Below are 14,741 nucleotides of genomic sequence, written 5' to 3'. Positions count from 1 at the left end.
TTATCCTGACACATGATCCATCATCCCATCACCCCCTCTAGTTGCCCCAATATGAAGGGGGCCCACTGAAATTCCTGCTGAGAGGGGGAAGCAAAAGAATAAAAACACAGTATTTGACCTGCGAGACTCACCGGGGCTGGTGAAAAAAGACTGTGAGTTTGATTCTTAAAGTAAAAATGACCATGACCGTTGGCTCATGAGCTGAGGAATTTAAAAATATCATGTTCTTTGATTCTCATACTAATCCAAAAAAAGTGGATTCAATTTTTGTCCCCATTTTACATTTGAGAAAACCAAGGCAAACAGAAGTCAAGTGACTTGCCCAAGGTCACACAATTAATAAATGACTAAGGCTAGATTGTAACTGAGATCTTCCTAACTACAGGTCCAGTGATTTTTTTTCCCCTGCATTATCTAGCTGTCCAAATAAGATCTAGAGACATAATGTAGTCTGCTATGTAAGAGCAGAATTACGTAAAGTCCTGAAGCACTCACACTGATAATAACACAGATGCCCAAGGATCTTATGAGTTGCCATAGAGAGAACTGCAAATTTCACTTTGAATCTCAAAGATACAGGGAGCTATAATGCCAGGAGGTAGAGGTCAGCACAAGAAACCAAAGGACTAGTAATGACAGCAAGCAGAATGGACCATACCATTCAAAAGTTCAGCAACGGATGGTGTCTGTTCCTGGACCAAATTCCCAGCTTATTTATTAAAGATGGAGAATTGAGTAGATAAGAGGAAATACAAACAAATATAAAAACTTGTTGTAAATCTCAATCTCCCCTTAAAAGGAGAGAATAACTCCCTAATAGCTACAAGTAGAGACTCAAAAGAAAAATCAAAAATCAAAGGATATTTCACAAGGACTACATGAATACTTAGGGAAAAAATGAAAGAGGAGGTAAAAAGCAAAATAAAAACTTCAAAGGACATCATTAGAAAGAGAATAAATAAGAAAAATTATGTCTTAAGAAAGTAATGGTGAAAAAAAAAGTAATGGTGTCCTAAAAATTAAAACAGACCAAACAGAAGCCAATGGCTTCATGAAACCACAAGTTAAAATAGAACAAAATAAAAGATTTAAAAACCTGAAAAAATGTAAGCTTTCTGTTAATAAAAATACCATTGACTTGAAAAATTGTGCAATAATTTAAGAAATAGAAGGAAGTTTAGGTGAAGTACAGACAAATAGGAGAGTTTTGAAAGCAATGTGTGGTATAAATCAAGTGGTATAAGATGGAGATTCATGATTTCATATCCAATTGTTTTTGTGCTTGTTCTCCTTTGAAATATTCCCTTTTTTTGATATTTAGATTTCAAATAAAATTAAAAAGTGAAGTCACTAGTGGGGGGTGAAAGTGGGTACAAAATATTTCTTGTTACTGGTAGTAGCAGACATACAAATTTCTGATTTTAAAGATTCAATTATAGGTGTGAACTGAAAAAAAATGAAGAAAAAAAATATGGCCAAATGCTATTTTAATCCCATTTAAGAGTGATTTTTGGTTCAATAAATCTTAGATGTTTATCACTTTAAATGCTATTATTTAGTTATATCAATTATACACAATTACAAAATTCCATGGGAAACATTGGTAACAAAGAAAAAAGAAAAAGGAGACTGGATCCAGGAAATTTTTGATTTATTACTTTTGAATTACACCATAATTTCATTTGTATTTTGTTAGAATATTTCAATTAGCTAGAAACCAGAAAATTAGAATTTCTAAATAGTATAATTAGGCAGGGAAACATTAATTCAGTTAAAAAGGCACAAACACCATTAGCAAAATTATACAAAAAAAATCTAAATCCAAATCACCAGATGAAATAGGAATTATATGATGTTGAAGTTCATTGTTTAAATGACTTTTTCTATGAACTTGAATTGCAATAATCATATGACTTTTGAAATAATACTTTCCAATTCTTGAGGTTTTACAGTATAATTTTGTACCATCATATCCATTAGAATATTTGCTGCTTTCCTTAGAGTTGAAAACTCCATAAGATATTTGATAAAAGTATTAAATTCATGGTCTGGGAAAGAAAGAGATTGGAGGGTTTATTAGGCAAAATGTAAAAATTCACATATCACTTCAAATGTACACTTTAAATTAAACTGATTTTATCAAAGCATTAAATGTTCAGTCACTCTGTTCTGATACTGAAAGTTGCTTTTTTTGGTAGGTCAATATCTAAAACTTTTTGGAAGGCTCTTCTTTCAGTGTAGAAATATTGACTATTCATTATAGAAAATAAATGGAAAACTACATAGGAAATGTGAACACACTGAAACCTGTAATTAATGAAAGACTTTAAAGGATAGAAGTCTGCTAGGACCAGCAGCCCTTATTTCCCCACAGCAGAGATTAATTTTCTCTAAAAGGGAAAAATGACTGCACCTGTGACCTGCTGAGCTGCTACTTCTTTGGACACCTGTTCACCAAAAGGGCATAAATAGTCCCACTCACTACATCCATATGTCCCCTATTGTCTGACGAATGTCTAAAGATCATGTGAGTCAACACATCCCACCCTACTGTCAAAACACATTTCTATATGAGAATGAATGGAGTGGTGTCTAGAGAAATTAAGTAAAACTATATACTTATTTCATATGCTTGCCATGTTAGGAAAAACAATGTTTTTTTTGCTAACCATTCAATTTCTTTCAAGTTTTAAGTCTCACCATCAAATCTGAATTAACAGAATATTACTCTTTGATCCATTACTAACAAAGAGTTAAAAAAAATGTTATTCCAGAAATAAAATAGGTTCATCAAGTGGCAAGGATTATTGTTCTATTAGTAGAACAAAGTGAGAAATTTGAACTCTCAGCTATTTAGTGAACATCCTCTGTTAAACTTTTGAGAAGACATGAGAATGACTCAAAAAATGAATAAGAATGTAAAAGGAACTTAAAAATTAATAAGCGCAGAACAATTTGAGTACACAAATGTCTGTGATATTTATCCAAGTGCTAGGGATGATAAATAAGGAGGTGATGCAATGAATAGAACACTGGCCTTGGAGTCAGGAGGAGGGGAGTTTGAATTCTGCCTCAGACACTTGAAACTAAATAGCTGTGTGACCTTGGCAAGTCATTTCACCCCGATTGCCTCACACCTAGGGCCATCTCCAGTCGTCCTGCTTCTTATCTGGTCAATGACCCAGATGGCTCTGGAGGAGAAAGTGAGACTGGTGACATACCACAGCTAGCCCCCCCCCCCCCTTTACTCAAATACAATTCATGTGCTTTTCATGGTATCACTTCCCTAATGTCAAGAATGAAGGACAAAAATTATCATCACCATCATTAAGGATGATAAAAAGATGAATAAGACACAGTCAATGCTGTTAAGAATCTCACCCTCTATCTGAGAAATAAGACACAAGATAGTGGTGGAGGAATACTGGGAGTCAGGAAGCTAGTAAATTTATTACATAAGTAATAAAATAAGTATTAAGAAATTAAATTTATTACATAAGTAATCACCAGTCTTCCAACCATAGTCAGGCTAGATCATCATTAAAGGATTTTTTTTGTCTGAGAGTATATAAATTACTCAACAAATATTGCATATATTGTGAGTAAAAATACAAAATTTGATAATTTAAAGTTGGCCTTCTCCTAGGAGCCTACAGCTTATTATAGGGATAAGACACCAAAATAGTTAATATAATGCTAAAAATTATATTACTGGTCTTTACTATTTTTACTAACTAGCTATGTGATTTCTGAATAAGCAATCAATATTTTAAAACATTATATAGCTCTATCATAATTTGTGTGAACAGTGGTTTGTAGTTGTATTTATATAATTATTTTGTCAATCTTATTAGACAACAAAGCATTTTACACATTTTGTAGTTATTTTAAGTGAAATTTCTCTTTTTATCTCTTCCTGCTGGAGTTTATTGATATAATATAGAAATGTTGATGATTATATACTAGAAGTTTGTTCAAGTTATTGTTCAATTAAATTTTAGTTGATTCTTGATTCAGTTATAAAAATTTGCTTCTTTGTTTCCTCTGCTTATTCATGCAATTTTTTTTCTTTTTTCTTTTAAATTTTTTAAGGCAATGAGGTTAAAAGTGTCTTGCCCAAGGTCACATAGCTAGGCAATTATTAAGTGTATGAGGTCAAATTTGAATTCAGGTCCTCCTGAATCCAGGGCTAGTACTCTATCCACTGCACCTGCCTAGCTTCCCCTTGAGGTAGTTTTTCTAATAACATGTTAAATAGAAGTAGTGAAAATGGACATCTTTGTTTAATTTCTGATTTTATTGGAAATGATTCCAGTTTATCTTCATTATATATCATGGTAAATCTTAGTGTAGTGTTAGATAAATATTATTTATCATTTGAAGTAAATGACCATTTATTCTTTATGCTTTCTGATGTTTAACAAAAATGAACATTGTATTTTGTCAAAGGCTTTTTTATGTATTATTGATATATTATTAATATGGTTAATTAAACATATATTTTTCTCCTAATAAAAGTCTACCCTGATTGTAGTATATATATTCTTTGTGATATGATGTTTTGATCTCTTTTTTAAGTAAATATTCTAACATTCAAACATCTTTCCTATTGGGATAAGTACTTACTATTTGACAAATAGCATAATTTGGACAAAATTTGGACAAAAAAAATTTAGCCTAGTATCTTAAACCTTCTTTCAAGATAAGATTCAATAGAATACATAACCTGAATATAAAATATCACATATAAAGAAATTATAGAAATGTAGGAAAAATTATCTATCAAATCTATGAATAGAAGAAAAATTCATGATCAAATATGGGATAAAGAGGTTCACAGAATAAAAAATGGATAATTTTAATTACACTAAATTAAAAAATGTTTGACACAAGCAAATTTAATAAAACCAAGATTAAAAGGGAAACAAATGAGAAAAAAATCTTTGTTCAAGTTTTCTGATATTTGTAAGAAATTGATTCAAATCTATAAGAATAAAAGCCATTGCCTAATTGTTAAATGTTCTAAAAGTATGAACACACATTTGTCAAGGGAAGAAATTTAGACTACCTTTAGTCATATGGAAAAATACTCCAGATCACTATTGCTTACAGAAATGAAAATTAAAGCAATACTAAGATTCTATCTAATACCCTAAGATTAATAGACAGTATTTAAAAAGAAAGTTTTCAAATTTTGGAGAGGCTGTGGGAAAATAAGAACAAATGATTGGTTGACCTATGAATGGATAAAATAATTATGGAAAGCAATTTGGAATTATACATAAAAATGTTAATAATACATGCCCTTTGACCTAAATATACCACTGCTAGGTCTATACTTCCAAAAGGTCAAAGAAATAGATTAAGGCTTATATGCAACAAATGGTGTAGTAGATAGAGTCCTGGACTTGGAATCAGGAAGATCTGAGTCCAAAACTAATTATTTGACCCTGGGCAAGTCACCTCTGTCTGCTTCAGTTTACTCATAAGTAAAAGAAAATAGCAATAGCATCCATCTTCCAGGGATATTTTAGGGATTAAAATTGAGATAGTTTCTGTAAAGTATATCGCAAACTTTAAAATACTATGTGATTTTGCTCTTCAGTCCTGTACATTTTTGTGATTCCATTTGAGATTTTCTTGGCAAAGATACTGGAGTGATTTGCCATTTCCTTCTCCAGTTCATTTTATAGATGAGGAACTGAGACAAACAGGGTTGAGTGACTTACCAGGATCACATAGCTACTGAGTGTGTGAGGCTGGATTTGAACTCAGGTCTCCTTAACTCCAAGCTCAGTGCTGTATCCATTGCCCCAAAGTATTTTGTCAATGCTAGCTAGTATATTTACAAAAATATCTGTAGCACTTTTGGTGTTGTCAAAAAACTAGCAATTAATAGGATGTCCATCCTTGAGGAACAGTTGAATAAGTGGTGGCATATAACTGTAATGAAATACTATTGTGTTGTAAGAAATCAATTATTTATTTCTTTAATCCTTTAGGAGAATATGAGATTGTAAGACCCGAGTTCAAATCCAGCCTCAGTCACTTACTAGCTGTGTGACCCTATGTGTAAAGTAGGGATAATAACAGTACAAGTCCTTAAAGGTTGTTGTGAGATTCAAGTGAGACAATATTTGTAAAATACTTAAAACAGTATCTGATACATAATGGGCATTCTATAAATGCTGCCAATGTAGAAAAATTTATACAATTATATCAATGTGATGAAAATGAACAATTTTGAGGACTTTTATAAGCTGGTGAAAGATAAAATTAACAGAACCAGAAGAATAATTTATATAGTTGTACAAACTACTCTGAAAACTCTGAAAACAATGATCAATACAATGACTATTCATGATTCCAGAGGTTCATTGGTAAAGCAAATTATCTACTCCTAAAAAGAGGTGATAGATTTGAGATGCAGGATCTCACACACACACACACACACACACACAAATGCAAACATACTTCTATATTCAATTAAAGAATTTATTTTCCTTGACTATGAATATTTATTATAAGTATTTTTTCCTCTTTTTTATGGGATGGGAGGCGAAAGGGAGAGAACACATATTTCTGCTCATTAAAATATTGTTTTACTTTCTTGATCACCTTAAGGTCATAAAAAGAACTGTTCATGCAGTTTCAGGACATATTTAGCAGATATCCCAAGGCTATAAGTCTTCATGCTTTGCTAACAAGATATGTGATCCTCATTAATCAGAGTTAGGTTTTCTGACTCTGATGAGTGTCCTTCTTATGCCACTGCTAGGTTAACCCTACTTTTGTTAATCATTGAATACCTAGAATATGTCATTTCATTCATTCCACTGTTGGACATAAGCCAGCAAAAGACCAACCTGAGTTAGGTCCAGTCTTTGACTCTGATTTTATTCAGTGGCAATTCAAACCCACAGAACACACACACACACACACACACACACATTTAGAAGAGTAGAGAGGTGGTTAAAAAAAAGTAAGATGCATAAAAAAGGATTATAGCTATATTAATCACAGGGGTTAATTGAAGAAGTGCCATTAGTTGGGGATTACTAGTCTAATTGGAAGATCTGATAAAGACTATTTCAATATTCTAGATAGGTGCCAATGAAAACTATCATTAATATTCAATTATTGTGGAGCTCATTTAATAGTTTTTAATATTATAGGTTTCCAATATGAATTTAAAATCAATTTCTGATACTCAATTTTATAAATTCTCCAAATCAAAATTTAAATCTCAACTTAACTTGCTCTTTCTTATTTAGCATCTGAGTTGCACATCCCTTCTCTTCCTTACCCCACAATATCTTCCCTTCAACCTGGATGACATATAATCAAGTGTAGACACATGTGAATTCATTTTTCCAATTCAGAATCATATGCTTAGAGTGGCTCCCTCTCTAACACACAACTGCTACCTCAAGTTCTAGAGTAAACTGTCCTAAAGCTGAGGCTTATGAGCCATCACAAGTGTGTCCAACTGAGTTAGAACTTAACAAAGATATTTTCTCAAATGACATAACAAGAACAGTAATTATAAAGAAGCAACATGTAGGGGTAAAGAATGAGATTTGGAATCAGAGCATCTGGCTTCAACTTTTGGCTCTTTTCTTTTATAAACTGGGGTCTTAAGTCAATTAATCTCCCTTTAGCCTGAGTTTCCATTTCAGTAATACAAAATCTCTTCTATCTCTAATTTTATGATATCATATTAATTATAGACAGAAACTGTATGTCTTTACATACAAAACAATCCTATTTCAAAAGCCTCCAGGAAAAGACATGGAGGACACCTAGTTCTGGAGTTGAGTTGTCTTGGCCACTTATATTCACTACCTATGTGCCTCAGTTTTTTTTTAAATTTTTTTAATTGATTCTGTAAGTTTGTGCTCTTATTCCTCCCATTCACACTAAATCTGTGTGAATTTATGGGAGAATGTGCCCCTGGTTTAAGTTGTTAAGTCAAAAACATCAACATTTTCTTATAAAACTGTTGGTAGTTTCAATCCTACACCTGAAACCCTTCAATTTGTTAGAACTTTGCTAGTCAGAGTTATGGGACCACTGACATAGCCTTGGACACTCTCTTCCTTCCTATTTTTCCTTGAGAAACTGAAGTGGGACTTCTGTAAAGGACCATGTGGTAAAACAAACATTGACACTTCAGCTACTTACCTGTAGATATATCTATTTCACGTAGAACATCAAGTAAATACAAGACTCTGTTCTGGCAATCTGTGAAATTCTCATTGACAAAGGAATTGAGAAATATTGGGGGCAGACACTTCTGGAATTTAGAAGTTTTTTCCAAAGTTGTTTCAAAGCGGACTGATGCAATATAAGACACAGCATTTTTCCAACTTTTGGCAAAATCTCTCTCTGCTTTGGGGAAATATAGATATCTAAAAGAAAAATATTAGAAAGTTATCATTTAGAGTGAGGAATTGAAATACTTATCTTCTCTAATTTTCCAAAAGTATGATTTTTCCCTCTCTTTATACTAAGTACTTATTGTGATTTCAGTGCTCCCTTTTCTTCAATGTTATTTAGAAAAAAAAAAAAAAATATATATATATATATATATATATATATATATATATATATATATATGAAAGACTTTTAGCCATTAATTTTCAAAAAGAGCTTCATATAAGAACATTCTTGCCAATAGCTTTCTCCACAGGAAAATCACATAATTGTAAAATTGATACAAATGTGATAATCAGACCAAATACAAATTCATACTCTCTACATAACCTTACCTGGGTTTACATCTTTTTTTTCTTCCTATTTGTTGATTTCTAAACACACTCCTCATGGTAATTATCCCCAATGTGCTCAAACCCCAGCATGTTCTTTCTTGGCCGATGACCTCATTTCCTTTTTTTTTTTTTTACCAATTAGCTCCTTTGTTTAAGGAATTTAAAGAAATAAATCATAAACTCACTCATTTCACAACCTTAAAATCTCCCCATTATCTATACTTATTCTCCAATATTTACTTTCTCATGAAAAGAGGCATTCTAAAAGGTTTCTGTGTACTAGATACCATTTCTTCCTACCTTTTCCAATAACTTGCACCTTTATTAACTTCCTAAGTCCAGAATCATTAGCTTTGATCTAACCACTGAGTATGTCTCTATTGCTTCAGATATGTGAAGATTACTTTTTATTATTGAAAGCATCATAGTATAGAAGTCGGAGTAGCAGATGTAGATTCAGAAAGACATGAGTTGAAATCTGACCTCTGACAGTTTGACTCTGGATCAGTCACTTAAACTCTAGGTATACCAGGCAACTTGCTATAAGCTGAAAAGCAAAAAAAAGTCAAACTGCATTTGTAGAGTGAATTTCATATACCAAGGAAATTTCAGGTTCTGTAAACTGGTATTCACTGAAAGTATATTCACTAGGCAGTATAAATTTGAAAAGTAGTTTGTGTTAGTGTTCATCAAAAGTCAACTATATCCCCTAACAGTTTTGTGTCTTTTGAACTGAGTTAGCAGTTCAGAACTTGGAATTACTAGATTGAGTTTGAATCCCAGCCTTACCATTTAGTACCATTATGATCTTGGCAAGTTACAACCTCTCCTGGCCTTAATTTAATCATTTTTAAAATTGTAAAAATTAAACTAATTGACTTCAAAGATCCCTTCCAACTCTAGAGCCAAAGTTCTAATTTCAATATCAAGCCACAGGGAGCAGCTAGGTGGCTGAGTGGATAGAGCACCGGCCCTGGAAAATTTTATTTTATTTTTTTCCAATTACATTTGAGTTTAAATCCGGCCTCAGACACTTAATAATTACCTAGCTGTGTGGCCTTGGGCAAGCTACTTAACCCCATTTGCCTTGCAAAAACCTAAAAAAAAAATAAATAAAAGAATAGCAAGTCACAAACAAATTGCTTGTTAAAGGCTATAATGTGGACTTGGTGACTAAGGCATAATCAATCAACTGCATTTATTCATTTAGAGTCAAATGCTTATGAATATGAGCAAAAAGCGTGTATGTAGAATATTACCATCTATAGATAATCTGTTTTGGATTTGGTTTCAGACATCTTGTTTTATGACTTCCCTTATACTGATTATCAGAATATCTTTGACAAAATTAATTTTGTTGTCACATCTATTGAGGAGTCTCACAAGATTCTATGAAACAAATTAGAAACATTAAGTTGGAGGAAATCCCTCCAAGCTGAATTTTGCCTTACTGGGTAAAATTTTTAAAATGATCAATGTGAAATATAGTAAGATCTTGAATTTTCTGCATGTTTTGACCAATTTTATAAATATATGTATATACATCTGAATGACTATAGAAAATTACTACCTTCACAAGTTTATCATTTATTTGCTCAAATTTTTGTCTAGATGAGTTAATAAATCATTAAGTGTATGCTATAAAGATTTCACAGAATTAGAAAGTAGATATGAGTCAATTTTTGATGTTCTCTAATATAATCTTCACTACTTTTCCAATCATTTAGATCATTTCTTCTATCAGATATATAGACACTTGACCTCTCTGTGCTTTTAGAATTATATGACTTCCAGAAGAGATTTCTTCTTTGTCTACTTGATCTGGGCAACCTGCCTCACCATCTTTGTTAAGATGTTAAGATGCCAGAATCCAAACACGGTGTTTCCACTTATTGCTTGTGATGTTACTTTGTTATAGAAATGCTTACAGCTCTGTTCACCAAGTGGTGTTACATTAATTAATGAATGGAAGAATTTCCAGAATAATAAAATAGAATAAGATTGAAACTTTGCTTTGGTATCAAATGTAAAGTATGACCCTCAGTAGAAAAAAAAAAGGAATCAATTCTTACCTATTGTCAAATCTGTTTCCAGTCTCTTCAATGGATTTTTTGTGTGCAGCCCATAAGTATTTTAGTAAATCTTCCCAGCTTGCAAGAGGTTCCTGTGCTTTCTAAGCCAAGGAAGGAAAAAACCTGTTTTAATTGATAGGTAAAAATGAAAAAACAAGAAATGTTGTGGAAGTATAAGATTTAAAATAAGAGATCCTGTTTCTAGAGTGAATGCATCTGGAAGAAATTCAGTTAAGAATGTCTTCCAAAGTTCAGGTTCCAACATTTTCTGAGGCAGTTGAAATGCATTTTGGATAAAACAATGGACATAGAACTGGGGAAGAAAAGAAAAAGACTGAGTTCAAATCTGGCACTTTCAACTGTGTGACTTTGGGCAAGTCATTTAACTTCTGTTTGCCACAGTTTGTTCAACTGTAAAATGATATAATAATAGCTTGTACCTTATTGGGGGTTTGTGAGAATTAAATGAGGTAATATTTATAAAGCACTTAGTATCATTCCTAGCATATAGTAATGCCACATAGCTTAATTAATTCTTATTTCCTTACCTTCCTCTGTCCACAGATTGTCCAGGATTAAATCATATTTTTTAAAATCTCTATTTATTTAACATTTTTTTAGGTTTTTTTTTCAAGGCAGTGGGGTTAAGTGGCTTGCCCAAGACCCCACAACTAGGTAATTATTAAGTGTCTGAGGCTGGATTTGAACTCAGGCCAGATTTGAACTCCTGACTCCAGAGCCAGTGCTCTATCCACTGCGCCACCTAGTCACCCCTTTCTTTAACTTTCTTTTAAAAATTCATGAGGAGTAAAAAAAGACAAGAACAAATAATATCAACTTAATCACATCAAAATCCAAAGAAGTAGGCTAGCTATCTGGAAGTATAGGCTTATTTCATGTCTACCAGACACTCTTTTTTATTTTTTATTTTATTTTTTCCAATTACATTTAAATATAGTTTTCAATATTCATTTTCTGTAAGATTTTGAGTTCCACATTTTTCTACCTTCCTCCCTTTACTCTCCCCTCCCCGTGGCAGCTAGTAATCTGATATATATGCTGTACACTTACAATCCTGTTTAACATATTTCCTTATTAGTTATATTGTGAAAGAATAATCAGAACAAAAAAAATGAGTAAGGAAAAACAACTTTTAAAAAGTGAAACTTGTATGGTTTGTTTTGCATTCATATTCTATCATTCTTTCTCTGAATAGGGATGACATTTTCTATCACAAAGCTTCTTTTGGACATTTCATAACTGATTTGGATTTCCATATTCTAATTTATCTAGCTATTATAGGATCTTTGATGAAAATAGCTGAAATAAGCAGTTGCATCTCCCTAATTGTCCCCTAAGTTTACCAGAATATTGAGTTAATCAGATCATCCCATTACCCAGCCATATTTGTTAACTAAAGTATAAATTTAATGTGTTGGAGGATGAGGATTGTGATGGTGGTCTAGTTCCTTAGAGACAGAGGAAGGAAGATCCTTCCAGATGTGTCAGAAATTGAAGAAGGCTGTTGAGTTGTTGAAGAGTTTGAACAAAACAAGTGTCAGTATTATACTGAGAAAAAAAAGAGGTGCTGTACTCCTTTATAAAGGTAGCATTTTATTCTTGCTGAATTTGAAAGCAGCAAGTACAACATCACCAATGTAAGAAAGAGATAGGAAGCCTTATCCCAAGAGCAGCATAAATGTTTTCAAACCTGAAAAAATATTTTCCATTTTGCAAGAGAATCTGGGAAGGATGACTGACAAGAAGTGACATCATAGCAGAAATGCATTTGGTCCTTTGGCGGTGGCAAAAATGTCAGTTGGTCTGATGAGATATTTAATACTCCAGCCTCAACTGCCCCAAGGAATGGTATTACACTTAAAAAGTAATTAATGCCTGTGGAAATAATATTGGCTCTTATTAGAACTAAGATTCATTAGTATTGATCTAAGATCAAAGGGATAACCATATTGTGAAGGTGCTTGTAGATGTTTTAAGGAAACACAATTATGTAGTAGTGAATCTCTATGCTAGTTTATTAGACTATTACTACTAATAAAACTTGATGCTAATGATAAAGTATTCCAAACCAGGAAACTGACTATAACCAAATATTAATTTCTAAAACAAAGGGGTTAGGGTATAAAATTTAAAAATCTATAGAATTCCAGCAAAATATTTCTTGCTCATTATAGTTGTACTGCCACCAAAAAGACCTATGAAAATAATATGTGTTATATACTCCTCTTCATAAATTTCTCCTTCTTATAGACATGGCACTACATTCAAAGGATTCAATCCTGGGATCATTTCTGATTAACTTCATTTAGTCTCCCCCAATTTGATCTTTTACCAAATCTTATTAATTCTTTTCCTATAATATTTATTGAACTCAACATTTCTTTTTCATTCTCATAGTTACTAGTATATTTCAAGCCTTAACCAATTTATGCCTAGAGAATTATATGATTAGTATCTGAAAAACTAGAACCTGAGGCAACAACTGTAAAGGTTTGGTGTTTCCCTGACTGCTTCTTTAAGACACAAGGCTAAATGCCAAAAAACAAACAACAAACAGGTCTTCAAAGTCTAGACCTGATATAGAACTAAATATATTCCATGTAGGCATGTATGCTCCATGGGTGAGATATTTTTTGGGTATACCTCATCCCCATTTATCTTAAGGCTATAAATAAAACACTGAGCTTAAGTGATATATGAGTTCAGTCTGGATTCTGGGGAACCAGGCCTTTGGATGAAATTTCTGCATGTAACCACATGGTGTTTGGAGAACAAGATCACTCTACATTATTATCAATGATCTCCATAACATAGAGGCCCCACCATATATACTTGGTTTTTTGAGGAATTCAGCACCTGGTTCATAAAACCTCTAACTGCAAACTTAAGTACATGTATACTTTATGCCCTCAGACATCTTGATTCTCAAATCGTCATCATCATTTTCAATTTCCATGACATATAGCTTTACTCTAACCACAGCAACTCACCAAAAAATCACCTATTTTACATTTCATCACTCATAATTGAACCACTCCCCAGACTATGAGCTCTATAACTTCCTTTTTAAGTTAAATTTTGTTTTTTAATTAACCTGGATCTATTTTCTCTCTTTATCACCCACCAAATTAAGGAAAAAATTAAAAAAGCAAACCAAATTCTTTATAACAAATTCAAATAGACAAGGAAAACAAATTTCTTCACTAATCCCCTGTCCTTCGATATCTTTTTTTGTCACACTTTCTGAACACTGTTCTTTATCCTAACCATGACACTTATGCCCTTTTCTCATTTGTTACTACCATTCCAACTCTACATTATTCTCTAAGCTTCAATCTCTTGTTCTCTTGTCTTAGTGCTAGCATTTACATTTAACAATCTGAGTTATATTAAATTCTGCCTTTTCTCCACCTAAGCTGTTGAATTGGACAAAGTCACATCACTATGCTTACTGAATCTGTGAAAACTGCACTTTATTCCCTCTCTACTAGGAAGTTACCAAGCAAAATCATATTTCATAGAAAAATATTGAGGTCATTCACTATAAGCTACCTCCTTTTCCCTCTTTCTTATATCACTTAGATACCTTTAGCCACTATTTCCTCCCTGTCTCACATGAAGAGGTGGCCTTACTTACCAAGGTTACTAACCCCTTTACCTGCACAAATAATCCCATTCCACCCCATATCCTCCAATGCTTCTGCTGTCATCCCCACCGGATCACTTACTTTCAAACTCTCCTTATCTACTGGCTTCTCTATTATCTGAAAATATGCCTATCTCCCCTCCCCCCTCCATTCTCAAAAAGCTCTCACTTTATTCTTCTATCCCTGATAACTATCATCCTATATAACCTCTGCCTCCGAAGCTAATGATT

At 32.7% G+C, this 14,741-nt stretch overlaps 1 protein-coding gene across 1 annotated transcript; it reads right to left on the bottom strand.

Moving 5' to 3' along the window:
• LOC141489373 (protein LEG1 homolog) lies at window positions 1–14,574 on the bottom strand. Its single transcript, XM_074190036.1, has 5 exons — window positions 14,502–14,574; window positions 12,555–12,739; window positions 10,844–10,944; window positions 8,185–8,411; window positions 1–74 (listed from the first exon to the last, which is right to left on the bottom strand). Exons 1-5 carry the CDS (start codon window positions 14,572–14,574, stop codon window positions 1–3), a joined length of 660 nt encoding a protein of 219 aa, XP_074046137.1.
• Window positions 14,575–14,741: the final 167 nt, after the last annotated feature.

Source organism: Macrotis lagotis, chromosome 5, assembly GCF_037893015.1.
Source record: "Macrotis lagotis isolate mMagLag1 chromosome 5, bilby.v1.9.chrom.fasta, whole genome shotgun sequence".
In the NCBI taxonomy this organism is placed as follows: Eukaryota; Metazoa; Chordata; class Mammalia; order Peramelemorphia; family Peramelidae; genus Macrotis; species Macrotis lagotis.
Note: the sequence above shows the minus strand (reverse complement) of the source record. Positions and strands in the feature narration are given on the sequence as shown.

Coding starts and splice junctions, on each gene's coding strand:
- LOC141489373 (XM_074190036.1), bottom strand. CDS start 14,574: ATGACAGCAGAAGCATTGGAGGATATGGGGTGGAATGGGATTATTTGT. Junction 12,740..14,501: donor TAAAGGGGTTAGTAACCTTG/GTAAGTAAGGCC, acceptor TTATTTCCACAG/GCATTAATTACTTTTTAAGT. Junction 10,945..12,554: donor AATGGAAAATATTTTTTCAG/GTTTGAAAACAT, acceptor TCCTTGGCTTAG/AAAGCACAGGAACCTCTTGC.